The following is a 15,848-nucleotide window of genomic DNA, read 5'->3' as shown; positions in this document are numbered from 1 at the left end:
TAACTTCACTTTTAGATTTAAGAACTCCAAAGAAAATTACAAACTATGCTGAAACTATTTATTTATTTACACCTATATCAGTCAACTTTTTTTTATAAGTATCTAAAAACAAGCATTAAATTTACAATTTAAAAGTTTGAGGATGAATTAGTTTAAATAAAACAGAAGATATAAGACTCTTAAAATATTAACAAAAAAAATGGTGATACAAGTTTTTAATTAATGGAAGGTGATAATGAAGAAAATAATTCCCTAATCATTAAATATATATGTTATATGTTTATATTTCACAGATTTTCCAATGCTTTAAACTACTTAATAAATATGAAGAAAACAAATATTTTTTGATACCAATCAAAAATAAAAAGGACAATTATTTTCGTGAACAGCTATAAAAGAGGCTTATTTTATTTATTTTTGTTTAACAATTTCTGACATTTTGGAATACAATTCAGATTCAAATTTTGTGCTTTCGGAGATTCTGTGCAGAATCGGTGATTTAGTACATGAGAGTAAGTTTTTTCATAAAGTAAGGTTTCCCGAAAAGGCATCGAACTCGTGTTTGGACCTGAATACAATGCTTGAGTTATAAAAAATAAATTTCTGATGCTGTACTAAACATCATCATTTAAATCGGCTTCAAAGGGAGCCTTGCAACCGGCCTTTTCGTAAAACTCCAATGGCAGGGGATCCTCGTTGTCATAATAGTCGGAATCACGGGCGCAACTGGGACCCAGTTCCATTTTCACCATCTTATCGCGCCAAAAGTCGAGAAGCTCTTTGGTAAGAACCTCATCCCTCAGCTTGAAAATCCATTCGTTGTAATCATCCGGTCCATAGAAACCAGCATCACCCTTGTACTCCTGCAGCAGATCGGCGGCCTTGTTTTGATCTTCTATCGAGGGTGTGCCATCAAAGAGCAGCTTCCAGATGATCTCCCTGGCGGCTGCCGCAATCTTCTTCACGCTGGCCTGGTGAACGCTATCCGGTACGATTATTTTGGTCAGGACAAAGCGCTTCATTAGCGATCGGTATTCCTCGAGAGGATTTCCCTTTGTTAGAGCTGCCTCGAATTCACCAGACAGGGCGGCGGCATCATCGGCACTCAGTTCACCCGGTGTGGTGGACACCGCTGCCTCATCCTGATCCAGTGAAGCCTGCTGGTCCAGTGCAGCGCGCACCTTTAAGCTGGCTGCAAATGGAGCAGTACATCCGGCATGGGCGTAGAACTCCAATGGCGGGGTGTCGTCGCTGTCGAAGAGATCACAGTCGCGTGACCAACAAGGACCCAGTTGCTTCTTCACCAGGACATCACGCCAAAAGTCAAGGAGCTCCCTCTTCAGGACCTCATCCCTTAGTTTGACAATCCATTCGTTGTAGGGCGTCGGGTCGTAGAAGCAGGCGTCACCACGGTATTCCTCCAGCAATTGGCTGGCCTTCTCTGTGTTTGATTGCGAGGTACCGGCCTCGTCGAATATCAGCCGCCAGATGACGTCACGCGCTGATGCAGCCGTTCGATCGAAATTCTCCTTGGTGACATCATCATCGACGATTTCGTCTACCTGTACGCGTGTTTCTATGAGCTTTTGGTAATCCTTGACGGGATCCACCAAGCCAATGGTAAAATCATTCTGTCGAGGTAATAGTTGTTATTGTTAGTAAACTATTTTGGTATATTGTGTATAGTTATATTACATTACCTGTGCTACTTTCTCGGCTGTTGCCATTTTGTCGGATTGTCCGTCCTCGGCCTTTCGCTTGGACATTCCCCTCAGGATAATTCGGCGATTTAAGGTTCTTCGAAGTAAAGAGTTTAAAATCGTTGGGCTATGATCGTCACTTTTGTTGCCAAGAGATAAGATGACTTATTCAGATCGTCGCTTGCTTTGCGATGCAATGTACATAAATAATAGGGTAGTTCTTCTCTGTAGAGAGCATTTTAATTGGGATATTCTCGGAACGTGCAGGACTAAAATCAAGATAAGGAGACCTGTTCGAGTAATAATAAAACTAAATGTGTTTTATAAGTATATTATTTTATTAGTTAGTCGGCGTTTTGTTGCTTTTGCAAACAAATTTTTGCTTATACATATAATATAATATATATATAAAATCCATATGTAATGTATATAACTACCATATTTGATGAAAAATACACAATCTGCGTTTGAAAAACAATTTCAAGATATATAAATAAAAAATAAACAAATATCGATTATAACCATTATCGATTAAACATCGTAAGATAGGTTTATTAAAATACTAAATGGAATACGAAACTATCGGTCGTATCGAATATTTGAGTATATAATCACCATCGGTGACTACTAACACAAACGACCGAATTGTTCGCAACGCCTACTTCGATTACAAGTACTTTGCTCTTGGAAATCGGTAGAGAAAATTGTGCAATTCGTGCTGGAAACTACACATATTATTTTCGTCCGATTAATTCAAGTTAAATTAATTGTTTTATTTTATACCGTTGGTTCCGCCCCGCGCTGACAGTGTGTGCGTGCGTGTGAAGAGACAAAGGAATTTGAGGTTAAGCTGCAGACGAATTTTGCGTTAATGTCGCCGAAAAACCAACGTTTACCAATCCTATTCCATAGAAAACACTTACAGTAAAGATACAGTCAATTTACAGTTGCAATAAGAGCAATAGTTGTGCAGTGAAAGAAACACACACAATTGCATTCGTGGAAATCGTGTCGGTGTGAGTCTCGCGGTGCGTCTGTGTGTGCGTGTGGACGTGAATTCAATTTTCTCGTGCACGAAAAGCAACGAAAAAGCTTCAAAGTTATACTCAAATGTGTATGGCAATTGTGGTAAGTGTGGAAGGGGATCGGCTAAAACCGCAAGTATTTAAATAATACTTTTTTGTTGCATAAATTGCTCCGAGCGTCAGCGAGCACACATACAAATACTGAGCCACCAAGTATGTGAGCTTCTGTGCGTTGGCGTTTACATTAAAAATCTTTCGGTTTAACATTTTTAACTGGGTTTTGTGTTTTTCTATTTGAAATATAGTCCTAAAAATAATTTCGGGTTTTAATTGGTAATTGGTATTACCATTTTTTGTTGTGTTCAAATTTACAAACCATTTACATTTATATTTTTCTGTGCAAATACAATTATTTTAAAACATAATATATCACGCCATTTGGTAAGAGAAACAGAAATTTATAAACATAAACATTTATAAATAAAATAAGGGTATTTTAATAAGTACTTAGCATATGAACTTTTCATGTTCCTTACTCGAAATACTAATAGTACCCTGTGATTGCTTTGAATAATATTCTTTTCTTCGCTATCAAAGTTGTAAAGGGAGGCAACATTTTGCTGTGTTTACTTACATAAAACGATAAGTAAAGTAATGTCCTATTTGTTATCATACACAGCAATCATATACTTCATTAAAGGGGTAACTTCACGCATTTTACTTTCATTTGACCCAGTTACCTGGTTAACTGCCCTCTCCAGTTGAAAGTAGATGTCAGCTGACCCAGTTTTATCATCCGAATTAAAATAGGACGGGACAAAAACTATTTTGCACTGCACCAGTGAAGTTTGCTTCCATAATTTTTGGCAGTTTTTATCATCTTCATACGCCATTTGCTTGGTACATACACGTAGATTTATCTAATATCTAATCTGTTGAAGACATTTCAGGCAGATTTATATCATATCAAAGCGCGAGAGCAAACAGTAAACAAAAGACATGGGCAAGAGAAATGGATTTTAAACGAAATAGCCAAATCAGTTGGCATTTTATACTGAGCAAATGTGGACGTAGCAAAGTGGTAGTGCAAAGATTGCCTTTCTTCGTAGCTTTTAATTTTACAATCAGTTACTCAACAAGGTTTGGCTGTGATTTGCTCTTATCTCGAGTTTTCGCATTTATCTACCTGTGTTTATCTTGATCGCACTGTTTGCTAATCGATATCAGTAAATTGCGTCAATTGGAATTGAAAGGCGAATAGTACCCGGCAACTGAACGCACAGGAATTTTATATATTTACCAACCGGTGGTTGAAAACCCTAACAATATCCATTATTCAACCAGTTCTCTTGTCAGATTTCTTGTGCTCTCCCTTTTATTTCCGTTTGGGGTCTCTTGTCCTTGAACAAGTTCAATGATATTGCCCCGGCCCGGCAATACAAACAAAAAAAAGGAAAAAAAAAAAAATCTCATTCAGTTTCATTCTCTCTTTTTATTTATCCATGATAAAACAAGAGCGAAAAGATAAGAGTATCAGCCATTTAAAAAATCCGGTTTGGCTTTATCAAAACTAAACCAAACGATATTATACAAAAATACGTCATCACTTGACACACCTTACCAAAACGCAATTATTTAGTAGAGTAACGTTCCTTTTAAACACATATATGTACATATGTATATTCTTTAAGATTGATTACCTATCGAACATTGCATTAAATTTCATTCGCTTATCACAAGAGTACATGTCTCTCAACTCGGGATAGAGATTACGTATACGCTTCTTGGTTATTTCGTATTCCAGCTGTTTGAATTTTGTTGTCTGGGTTTATCTGCTTTCCGCCAGTTCTTAAAATATTCTATATTCCCACGCACACAATCGAACATCAATTGAATTCCTCGAATTGTGTGGCAATACGTTCGATCATTAAAGTGCTTCCAGCAATTTGTTTGAGGTCATTTTGATTTAGTGCAATTTACTGGGAACATCTTATCAGAACATCTTGAATGAACCGCAGCTAGAATTCTCCTGCTGACTTATTAAATACACACATTGCACATTTGTTGAGAACTTAAGAACTCGCTAATTAGAAATGGGAGTTGCAAAGTTTTTTAGTTATTTTTCCTGGTTATATATCATTGTGCTGTATTTTTACTGCTGTCACGTTTTGGCAGCTTGTGTGCAGAATTTCACCAATACATGTCATATCCAAAAATAGACCAAAAAGCAAACAACAAAGCATGCAATACGATTTACAAACGTCAGTGGGCGGTGTAGGGTGGTAGATTGGTGGAAAAAGGGGGGAAAAGTCACCGCTCACACACCACCGACCACCCCGGATTCTATATATAGTGCGATAAATGCGGCGCTGTTTGTCCCCAATAGTATTGGCCTGCCCTTGGTGAAGGCACAGTTCCCCAAAAACTAACCAGCGAAATGGCATTTTACTGGTGTACTCCTTACATCTATCTATACATCAACCTTGAAGGATCTGCAATTTGTGGCAGAAGACATGCAATTGATAATTGCAATAACAAGACAGAATTGTTATTTATTTTTGTTTTGCTTGCATTTTATCAAAGCCAAACAAGAACAGCTGTTTTCCGATTAAAAGCCGTTGATGACGCATGAGAAGCCACCGCCTGGTGCGTCACGAAAAACAATTGCGACCACTTGGCAACTGAAAGACGGTTTGAGATCCTAGTTACACCCGTGGCCGCCACTTCCTGCCCATCTCCTCCTGACCGCTGCACTCAGGAAGCCTCGGGGCGAACTCAAAATTTCCATTATGGCGAAATAACGAAATCGCTGATGGGGGGAGATGGTGTTGGGGCTTGGACATCGCTTCTCGTCCATTAGTAGTCGCAAAATCAATAACTCGAGCTCGGTCTCAGTCTCATTTCAAGTCGCTTGCGGTGCACGGAGCAAAGCAGTGTGGCTCTGTTTTTTTGCTGTCTATTTGTTTGACTTGCGCTCCTAATACCCATACTTTCTAGATATGAAAGCGTGCCGCGAATATCTAAGGTGAACAAAACTTAGCCAAGTCTAATGGGTTGGTTCTCCTCATGGAAGTTCATGCACGTTGTTCATGCTAAGTTCTAAGGCAATCTTTATTGATTATAAATTTCCTTTAAGATTCTTGGGATGCACTCCATATATTGATCTTAAGTCATTTATAATTATTATTGATATTCCTTTAAGAGTCCATTGATCGAAGCACACAATTTTTAGTGTACTTTGTTTTTGGTGAACTATTTTGTTTATGTTTAGTCTACCAGTATTCTGCGGCGTGTAGTGGTGCCTAGTATTTGGAAAAATAGGCCTAACGTTTATACATAGGTGTCCAAATCAATTTAATGTATTTGTAGCGTCTGCGTTGTGTCTGGCTTTTTCGGGGCATGTCTCTGGTTTTATTGAGACCTGTAGACAGCATTAGCTTAGTAAGTTGAGGCTTGAGTGGCAGTTACCCTCATCACATTTCCCGACCGTTAGTCATTTTCAATTTGTTTACAACCTATTACTCCTGCTTTTGCAAGGAAGCGATTACTCGCGAAAATCGGCCAGTCTTGTTTGCCAGAATTGCAGTCGAAGTCTAAGTACGAACAAAAACCTGAATGAGGCCAAAAAAATAAGGGAACTGAAGGGAATCGAAGTACTTTGAACCCCGAATCCAAACTCAGACACACCGGCATTCAATGGTGTCTTCTTTCATACCTCCAGACTTCAACGGTTCCTTGTTCTTTGTTTCCAGACTCCCTCTGTATAAGTTGTCTTGTCCTTTTCGGAGAAAGTCCAATCAACTTTCGGCGCAGACGAAACCATCTGGTATCTCGCAGGGAAAAAAGAATATTTGGCGAATATACAATAGAGTATAAAGAAGCTTTGCCTTATTGCAGGGATATCTTTAGGTTGATATACATTTGTGAATAGACGAGCAATCAAATGTTTGATTTCCCAAAATATGTATTAGGATGTACTACCTCAGATTTGAAAAGTGTATGTATTTGGAAATCTGTGTATGTGGCGAGGAGCATTCAAGTGGAACAAATACGTACATTTGTATATAACAAGTAACAATAAAGCCGCAATTTGGTATTAGTGTCGTCATGCCATTTGCCTACATCTTGATTATATTCAACTGGTTTAAACGTAAGACTAATTTCATATTAAGTTACACGTTTGTGTGCGCTGTAGCCTTCATTAACTGTGCATATTATAAGCCGCATTTAGCTTTGTTTATTGCCCTTAAATAACGACTGACCTTGGCATCCCGTAAAAGTTATAATCTGCCTGCGAAACTTCCCTTAGCTGCGGTTTGTATGCTTTGAAAGTCAGGTAGCCAGACTGATAAAAATCATATATTTTAGATCTTATCAATAATTTTTGTATTTAAAAAAGTTACCATATAGATTAGAGTCTAATATTTGAGTATCCTACGGATTTTATCTACTCACGTATTTTTAAATACCAAACCATTAAACAAATGTATAATTTGTGTGGGTCATAAATAAAAGTGTTCGCTAGGTAATGTGAAAATAACTCTGTTACATTAGTATATTTTATTCTGAGCTACACATATATTCAAACTTATAGGTATCAGCTTATTTTTGAAAATTATTCCACAGACGAAGTGAAAATGTAATATCTATAATTAAATGTAAAATCTATAATTAAATGTAAAATCTATAATTAAATCATAATGAAATCATTAATGGACCGAATAAAATACTTTGAAACTGATACATTTTTAGTAAGCACAACATTTTCCTGTTCACCCTCCATTGAACTTTGCTATTTTTATATAAAGGTAGAGAAGTAAAACTAACAAAGCAATTGGTTTCTATTTATCCTGCCTCTATTGTTTTTGCACAACAGACCTTTTAAAGTGCTTTAAATATGCACCAGACTGTAAGATATTTTTTTGTTCGGCGGGGGAGAGGTGGGCAGAAAGCAAACCTCTCTGCGTGAGCAATTGGAGAGATATGCGTCACGAATCTCTCCGCTCTCTCCGGCAATGGAGACTTACTGCCGGACGGAGCGGTCGTTTCCGTAGCGTATAATGGGCGGCGAAGAGTTGACAATCGCCAGTCGATAGCAAAACATGAGAGAGTGCTCATCGCGCAGCAATACGCGTCTACTTAGTGTGGTAATCGTAATCGATCAACGTCTCAGAATCGACACTTGTCGATATTTAATCGAGATTCTATCTCGCCGCATAACGGGCGACGAACGATAGGTAATTTCAATTGACCTGCTGGCAAAACAGGAAGTGGAGGACAAATTATCAGTAGTTTTTAATTAACTGATAGAAAAGAAAGCTCTCCGATCCACGGATAAAATCGATTATTGTCTTCCGGCAAACACCTGTCGATATCTAATCGGGAATCCATATCACCATATCACCGTCGTAATCAGCAACTAATCGTTGTATTTGCTTAAATGCATAGGGAAATTCCTATGTATGTACATATAGATTCTTACCTATATATTTGCTTGTGTGACTTTTCTATTTCGCCAAGACGCAAAACAAAAAATACATTGCATAAGTCACAAGTAAAAACAGACTGGGAAATATAGCATCAACAAAAAGTGTTGTTGCCTAACGTGTCATGAGGTAAACACACAGACTGACAAATCTAGAATGTACTGGTATATACTAGGTACATGCCCAGAAGAAGTGAAAGTTTTCAATTTTACCAACAAAATGTTCCTTCTATATATTTTGCTTTTGCACCCGCTTTTTAATTAGTTTCACGCGTTTCAATATCATTCGCGATTCAACAATGGATTTCCCAATACAAACCATAATCTAAATGCCTTTACCAGAAGGAATCGGCCAATTCTCAAGCGAAATATTCGCCTACTTTAGGCAGAAGTGCAAAAATAAACACAGGTCGCACTGGGGCCATAGAAAATGGAATATTTGCTTAAAGAGTTATCGCGTTTGTGTAGATATACGCGTATATATGCGAAATACATATTATACAATCATTGTTCTGCATCGGTATTTATTTGTGGACTAATTTTATACATATGTATGCTTTCCACGATCATCAGCGGAATATAAATAATGTAAAACGGTCGTGGAAATGAGCAGACATTATCTTGGATCGCTTTTAGGGAATATTTTTCATATTTTTTGAGACAGCAGACGACCAATACATTTTAAATCCACTTCAAAGATTTTCCTTGCGTTTGTTCTCTTGTTTTCGGAGAACAAATTTCAGTTGATAAAGGCGGTGTGTTTTATTTTTAAATGGACTATTTAGGTTGCCTTTTAATTATTGCAAAATTTGGTAAATCCCAAAACTGTTCAAATTATTTGTATTCTACTCGGGATTTTTATGTGCTTACGGCACCTGTTTGCAAACTTTAAGATATGCGGTACATACAACGTGAGCCACAACCCCTCAATGATTTTAATTGTAATACAACAGTTTTGTTTTTATTTAGCTTTTCACGGTTTGCATTTCCATGCAAATTTTTGGTAGCAAGCCTCAAATCGATTTTTTGTAAACAATGAGAATTTATTTCGGCCAAAAAGCTTTTAGCTGGAAATATTTTCAGTCTCTCTTAATAAGTTGATTGCAAATGGCTGTCTAATAAATTTCTAGCTTTGTTGTCAATTTCCATTTCATTTAAATGTGGTACCGAATGTTTTCTCAACATTTTATTTCTTTTTGCAGTTGGTTAGACCTGTTCCCACATCTATGGAGTTTCATCTAGACAGTGCAGAATACTGCCAGGCACAGCACAAATAAAAAGTGAGTATGGATTTTCGTGAGTATATGGACTTTTTGCCTAATTAATTAGCTCAAGTGGCACGGGCGGTACAGTGGGTGGCGATGGAAAGGTCACTTGACTTACTGTGAACAAAGCACTGTGACCTTTCTGGACAATTGGCGGCTTGACCCGCCCCGAAGAACATCGCGGACAAGAGTGTCGTGCGCGACGAAAATGGCGAATGTCTCAATTATTTCATTGCGTGTAATTGAGCTAAATTGTTTTTTAGATTCCCACGAATTGTTTTCAATTAAATGAACAATGGGAGTCGCAAGAAAGAAGCTTAAACCGACTTGCACCAGAATTGTCTGGAATAAAACTCATTCTAGTCTCACTCATTGCAGGTAAGCAATACTACAAAAAGGCGGAGATAGCCTAAGTGAACACGGTCACCTCTTCGAAAGTCGACATCGATAAGTGGTGTGGATACGACCATCATCATACCGTCAACGGATCAGCTGACATCGCGACAGCAGCGGCCCCAATTAGCCAAAGACTGTCAATCTGTGGTAGAGAACGAGGAAAACTAAATTTTGAAGCATCGTGGTGATCACAGAATTTATCACAGGAAGGGAAATATTTAAATTTTTATCAACGAAACCTAACAAAAAACCTGAGCCCAAATCATTTTTGTTAGCTTAAAATACGTGGGACACTTAACGGGGAACCATTTTTCAGTCAAAGAAAGTTGATTGATTTTCTTTGTGATAGCAGAAAAATCCATAATTGTACTTAATTGAAAACAGAACTAATTTTACTTAAACGATACTTAATCTAGGTTTGTGTTTTGGTATAAAACATTTAATATACGATACGAAAAAGAGTTAATTATATTTATATTTATTTTTTATACATAACTCTAACTTAAACAAGATTCAATTGTAAGCCTCTAACACGCTGAATTTTTAATCTAGAAATCAAAATACTTCCGTTTAAAAACCAATCAAATCTTTGTGAAACCGAAACAAAAACCACACCTCAAGATTGTAAGAAAATAACAGACTTTACTTAAGTGCACACGAGCCAGATTAAGTCCTTCAGAACAGCTTTTGTAATTGTTTATGAGCATCACCATGCGTCAAAAAGATCTGCGCCCAGCCCCCGCTCTAATTGAGTACAAGGGCATGAAGTTCCTAATCACCGATCGACCATCAGACATAACCATTAATCACTACATTATGGTAAGTCTCTTAATCATCTTAGCCTAAACCCCATTCATTTCTATGTCGTTCTTGTAGGAGCTAAAGAAGAACAATGTCAACACTGTGGTGCGCGTGTGCGAGCCTAGCTATAATACCGACGAGCTCGAGACACAAGGTATTACTGTCAAGGACCTGGCCTTTGAGGATGGCACCTTCCCGCCTCAGCAAGTCGTTGACGAGTGGTTTGAGGTCTTAAAGGATAAGTGAGTACAATAACAGCGCTCTTGCATTCGCGTAGATAATTGTTATTTTATAAATTATGTCATTTGTTACATTAAGCGTTTTTTTAATTTTTTGGTCCTAACAAAACTGAAGCTCGAATAGATTTAGTCATTATTTAAATTGGTTTTGATTAAAAAGCCTTTATTTTAGTTAGTTTTAACGTTTAATATTAATTAATAATATTAACATTATAATAACAACACTGTAAATATATTATCATTTATTTTTAAGCGAATTAGATTGCTAAATTTAAAGCTACCACCAGCTCAAAAGTTCCTATCTAAGACATATGTATTTGTAATATTAAATTATTTTATGGAAAATAATTTCTGATATCATTAACCACAATCGAACTAAACGTGACTGCAAAAAACAAACCTCAAGTGATTTTTATCAATTTATTCAGTATTATTTGTTGCTTTGTGCCACTCAAACTAAATATAAACAAATATTATTAAATTCAAACTATAAAAACGCCAAAGAAAAATCGAAACGCTGCGCTAGCCATATATCCGATGAGCTGTTCAAAAATTCCACACACATTAAAGAAGAACATTTTGAAGATGTACAGAACCCCGCTTGTAGTTCCCGCTATCGCCTTAGATGCTAGCTTAGTATGATTTCTATCAGTTATAAGTTGCTGTATACAATTTGGTTAACTAAAAACTTCTGCACATTCCTTCCTTCATACTTCTCTCAACGTTTTCGTTTTGTAAATTTCGAATTCCACACTCCATAAAAAACTTGTACTACCTGTAAGCTACCAAACTTGATCAACGAGAACTTACCTTACCTTCCTATATGATTCGTTTCGTGTGCTATTTTATGATACCGCTGCTGCTGTGCCCTAGTTTTAGAAAGTCCACAAGCGCCACACTATCCTACTACAAACATAAGCGATTCTCGCTTAGACACATACCAAAAACAGTTCCACCAACAACAGCAACTGCAACTGCAATAAGAACTTCAGCAACCAGAGCCAGTTTATCCGCAGCATCAGGTCGGGACACAGATACAATTCCCCTAACAGCCAAAGATAATCACAATGATACTGGCGAGGCAGCATCAGCAATTTATAATAATACTGCATTTCTTGATAATGAAACTTGTCGGTAAGCGTAGACCTAGAGTTTTAGAGTTATTCGACCAAAAGCAATAAAAGCAAATTCCAAATAAAATAATTTTTTTTTTAATTTTACAATGAACTATCATTTTGAATTGTACCTTACAGATATCAACAAAATCCAGAGGCTTGCGTTGCTGTTCATTGTGTGGCTGGTCTGGGACGAGCTCCCGTCCTTGTTGCCTTGGCACTGATTGAATTGGGCTTAAAGTATGAGGCAGCAGTGGAAATGATTAGAGAGTAAGTAGTTGATTAAAAGCCAAGATGAATAACAATTCAATGAACACTCAATTTGTTTTAGTAAACGACGTGGAGCCATTAATGCCAAGCAGCTGTCCTTTTTGGAAAAATACAAGCCAAAGGCGAGACTAAAGCACAAAAATGGTCATAAGAATTCATGTTCTGTGCAATAGATTTCCAACACCATATGTATATTCCCACCAGACAAAAAGTGTTCATTTTTTCAAAAACAAAAAAAAATGCAAGCGGGTAGAACAGCGCGTACACAAATATGAATTGATAGGCAGCAATCCGAAAACCAAGTACCACAGAGAACCCAAAAATATGGACGGAGAAATTGAGTTACAGCCCCAGTTATTACTAAACCTCAAATCTCAAATTGAAATGTATTGGCAACAGTTGTGTAATTTGTATGTATTAATTAATGTAATTTATTGTTATTTTACAATTCGATTCCGCCACCCCACACCAAGCAAAAATGTTGTACCTACAGCATATATAAACAGACTTATACGCATATATTTCATTATGAACGGCCCGATTACCCCATTAAATGGTTGTAGAGGGCTTGTCAAAGTAGTTAAAACATAAACAACATGCTTAAATGTAAAATCTAACAACAGCAATAAAAGCACATTAATAAATCAAATCTTCAGGATCTAAGTAAGAGAAAGGTGCACGGAAAGGATAAAATCAACTTGACATTTATTTTCTAAAACGGAAAAATGTACTTAATCGCATATTAGTTTGGAGCTCAGCACTCAAAAATCTGCATTATTTATATTTTGTTGATTACTTTCCTTTCGCTGCGTCCATTTCTAGCTATCAACGAATGAAGGCGTATATCTAAATACATGTTTAGGTTTTATCTTTAAACAGTAAAAATACATTTATTTATATTAGAGCCTTCTTTTTATATGCAAACACCTTGCTTATTTGACACTACAATACCAATCAGCCTCTCACATATATGCATTAGTTCTACGTGTGTATGTGTGATTCAAAGATATATATCTATACATATAATTATGTATGTATTATAGAACTACAAAGTTTTACATTAATGACTACATACATTCAAACTCAAGAATTGCAAGCAGTAAAGCAGCAAATTAAAGAAATATTTCAAACCAGCAGCAGAAAAAAATAAAATAAAAATTGAGAAAATGAACATGCAAAAAAAAATTTAACTTTATTGTAAACAACAAACTAACAAATTATATTGTGTGAAATGGAGACGATGAGAAGCACGAAGGAAAAACACAAGCCGAAAATAAAAACAAATGTAATGCTTATAAATAATTTATCCAAAATACTGAATTGTAATTTTTTAAAATGTTAGTCATTACAAGAAAATAAAAATGATCTATATTAAAATTAAACAATCAACACATTATTTTGAATGATCCGATTTATTTAGCTCAGGATGAGAACAAGTCCATTTGGTATCTTGGTACTATACGAACCAGAAATTTGAGATTAAGATCAAAGTACAGCATTATTTTCACATTTTTCTTTATTATAAATAATTATATTGTTTTAACGATTTCTCATTCCCAATTGTTATTGTCCAAACGGAAAAAAGTCGAGAATTGGTAATTTATAAGATTGTACAGTGTTCGTTTCTGGTTCAAAAGATGGTATTTTAGAATATGTTTCTCTGTAAAATTAAATGGTGTTTATAAATTATTTAACATAAAATTGTTGAAAATAGACTTACTTGCGTGGCAATATTGATAAAGGTTTTGGAAAAATCTCATGCATTACGAGTACTTGTTTATTAGTTCTACGTTTGGAAAGCAAATGTGTTAATCCTTCATTTAGATTAATACCAGATAGTTTAAGTGGGAACTTTTTTATTTTGGTACTTGCTGAATTTAACATTTTTGGGATACGTTTCATATGACCTCCTTCATTTCCTTTTTGCCGATTTTGACTAAATTTGACAGCGTTGTGGTGCCTACCATAGAATACGAAAAATAAGTATAACATAAATGCTTAATTTATAAAAGAGAAGGGGGAACATATTATTCGCTTATCGTTATCGCTTAAATTCATATAATGCTTACAAATTATCCTCTTTTATTCCGCCGTTTCTGTGTTGTATATTCCAACTACCTTTGTTTCGTATGGTTCTCGGCTTAGCAATAGTTTTTGTCCGCCGATCTAATTGTTTGCCACTTAGATGTTTGAGAATTTGTTCCATTCTACACCAAACATAAATTAAATTTTTGTTTTAAAGATTGTGAAAAAAATACCTGTCCTCTTGCGATTTTTTAAAAGCATAGAAATCATGATATAATGACATCTTTAATTGCTGAATTGCGTCTACAATTGGCTGAAGATTATTTGATACATCACTTCCCAAATTATTTATTGAGGATGGGGTAGAAGAAAGTGCTGTTGTTGAAGTATTTGGGTTGGGAGTTGTTAGGGCAGTAGTGGTGTTCTGTGTTGGTGAAGTGATTGCTGTGCTTTGTGTTGTAGGGAAAATTGTAGTGGGTGTAGTTGAAAAAAGGTCGTCCTGTATTGGGGATTGTGTAGTACTCTGAGTACTACCATCCAACAATACCTTGTACATTCTTTCCAAATCATCGAACAACTCCAACAATTTTTCCATCGTCAAATCCGTAATATCTTCATTGGGCGTGACGGTTGTGGAAAGAAGTATTTCCAACTCCGCTGAATCGCTGGAATCCACATTGCCCGCAACGATTTGCTTTAATACGGCTTTTACTCTCGATAAAAGCTTGGGCGAAAGTTTCCCGTTCGACTTGTCGGCTAAAGTTTTCTGAATCTTACGTAATTTTCTTAAAAGTTCTACAATGTTTTCGATTTTGTTTTTATATGAACCAAGCGTTCTTGGTTGACTAGTGGTAGTTGAATGAGATAAGCTCAACCCAGATGTCGTAGAACCCTCCGTTGCAGACAGCGTTTCTGAAGGTTGAAGATGTGAGGCTGTATTCTCTGTTGTTAAATGTCTAAAAGTAGTAGAATGGTTATTAGTGGTGACTGTTGTTGGATTGTTGGTTAAAATAGGATTAGTGGTAGTGCTCTCTGCAGTGAACTGTGTACTACTGTTTATATTTTCACCATCTTTAAATTGGGAAGTCGAGGCTTCTGTTGTCGAAAGGTAAGGAGTAGTAGAATGGGAATCAGTGATCAACATTGTTGAATTGGTGGTTGCAGTGAAATGAAATGTGGTATCTGTTATTTGTGTATTATTCGACTGGTTAGCAGTACTCCCTGTTGTTGAAAAAGTTGATGAGGCTGTTGTTGAATTGGTGGGGGGAATTGAACTATAAAATGTGCTCTCTGTAGTTAACTGGGTGGTACTCTTTATATCATTCTTATCATTTAATAAATCGACTAATTCTGAAAGTCTCTTAATTAAATCTTTCAGAATTTTAATTTCATCTCCATTAATCTGGTCCTTTAAGTCATATATGTTTATAGTTAGATGGGGATTTGTGATTCCTGTTGTAGAAAGAATAGTACTCAGATGAGAACTGGTGCTCTCTGTTGACGAATGGTAAGAAATAGTTGATTGGG

General features: G+C 36.3%; 4 protein-coding genes across 7 annotated transcripts; 2 read left to right on the top strand and 2 right to left on the bottom strand.

The window, feature by feature from the left end:
• Positions 1–376: 376 nt before the first annotated feature.
• LOC6543137 lies at positions 377–2,215 on the bottom strand. The gene is made up of 3 exons (XM_001968990.3): positions 2,138–2,215; positions 1,701–2,010; positions 377–1,631 (listed from the first exon to the last, which is right to left on the bottom strand). The coding sequence occupies exons 2-3, from the start codon at positions 1,764–1,766 to the stop codon at positions 615–617; spliced, it is 1,083 nt and encodes a 360-aa protein (XP_001969026.1). The 5' UTR covers positions 1,767–2,010; positions 2,138–2,215; the 3' UTR covers positions 377–614.
• A 51-nt stretch (positions 2,216–2,266) lies between these two features.
• Positions 2,267–13,538, top strand: LOC6543308 (protein tyrosine phosphatase type IVA 1). Of its 4 annotated transcripts, none has more exons than XM_015159593.2 (6): positions 2,267–2,828; positions 9,413–9,490; positions 9,854–10,690; positions 10,748–10,914; positions 12,165–12,296; positions 12,358–13,538. In XM_015159593.2, exons 3-6 carry the CDS (start codon positions 10,571–10,573, stop codon positions 12,467–12,469), a joined length of 531 nt encoding a protein of 176 aa, XP_015015079.1. In that variant the 5' UTR covers positions 2,267–2,828; positions 9,413–9,490; positions 9,854–10,570; the 3' UTR covers positions 12,470–13,538. The 4 variants fall into 4 exon arrangements, with proteins under 4 accessions (XP_015015079.1, XP_015015080.1, XP_001969025.1 ...); XM_015159594.2 differs by lacking the exon at positions 2,267–2,828 and adding an exon at positions 7,795–7,962; XM_001968989.3 differs by lacking the exon at positions 2,267–2,828 and adding an exon at positions 7,795–8,340.
• LOC113564040 lies at positions 7,806–10,081 on the top strand. Its single transcript, XM_026978227.1, has 3 exons — positions 7,806–7,962; positions 9,413–9,490; positions 9,854–10,081. The coding sequence occupies exon 1, from the start codon at positions 7,828–7,830 to the stop codon at positions 7,960–7,962; it is 135 nt and encodes a 44-aa protein (XP_026834028.1). The 5' UTR covers positions 7,806–7,827; the 3' UTR covers positions 9,413–9,490; positions 9,854–10,081.
• A 125-nt stretch (positions 13,539–13,663) lies between the features above and the next one.
• LOC113564039 lies at positions 13,664–14,641 on the bottom strand. Its single transcript, XM_026978226.1, has 4 exons — positions 14,555–14,641; positions 14,366–14,503; positions 14,017–14,256; positions 13,664–13,956 (listed from the first exon to the last, which is right to left on the bottom strand). The coding sequence occupies exons 1-4, from the start codon at positions 14,602–14,604 to the stop codon at positions 13,860–13,862; spliced, it is 525 nt and encodes a 174-aa protein (XP_026834027.1). The 5' UTR covers positions 14,605–14,641; the 3' UTR covers positions 13,664–13,859.
• Positions 14,642–15,848: the final 1,207 nt, after the last annotated feature.

Source organism: Drosophila erecta, unplaced genomic scaffold (genome assembly GCF_003286155.1).
Source record: "Drosophila erecta strain 14021-0224.00,06,07 unplaced genomic scaffold, DereRS2 tig00000055-arrow-pilon, whole genome shotgun sequence".
In the NCBI taxonomy this organism is placed as follows: domain Eukaryota; kingdom Metazoa; phylum Arthropoda; class Insecta; order Diptera; family Drosophilidae; genus Drosophila; species Drosophila erecta.
Note: the sequence above shows the minus strand (reverse complement) of the source record. Positions and strands in the feature narration are given on the sequence as shown.

Coding starts and splice junctions, on each gene's coding strand:
- LOC6543137 (XM_001968990.3), bottom strand. CDS start 1,766: ATGTCCAAGCGAAAGGCCGAGGACGGACAATCCGACAAAATGGCAACA. Junction 1,632..1,700: donor CAGCCGAGAAAGTAGCACAG/GTAATGTAATAT, acceptor TTACCTCGACAG/AATGATTTTACCATTGGCTT.
- LOC113564040 (XM_026978227.1), top strand. CDS start 7,828: ATGAGAGAGTGCTCATCGCGCAGCAATACGCGTCTACTTAGTGTGGTA.
- LOC6543308 (XM_015159595.2), top strand. CDS start 11,735: ATGATTCGTTTCGTGTGCTATTTTATGATACCGCTGCTGCTGTGCCCT. Junction 12,046..12,164: donor CTTGATAATGAAACTTGTCG/GTAAGCGTAGAC, acceptor TGTACCTTACAG/ATATCAACAAAATCCAGAGG. Junction 12,297..12,357: donor GCAGTGGAAATGATTAGAGA/GTAAGTAGTTGA, acceptor AATTTGTTTTAG/TAAACGACGTGGAGCCATTA.
- LOC113564039 (XM_026978226.1), bottom strand. CDS start 14,604: ATGTCATTATATCATGATTTCTATGCTTTTAAAAAATCGCAAGAGGAC. Junction 14,504..14,554: donor AAAAAATCGCAAGAGGACAG/GTATTTTTTTCA, acceptor TGTTTGGTGTAG/AATGGAACAAATTCTCAAAC. Junction 14,257..14,365: donor GGAATAAAAGAGGATAATTT/GTAAGCATTATA, acceptor ATTCTATGGTAG/GCACCACAACGCTGTCAAAT.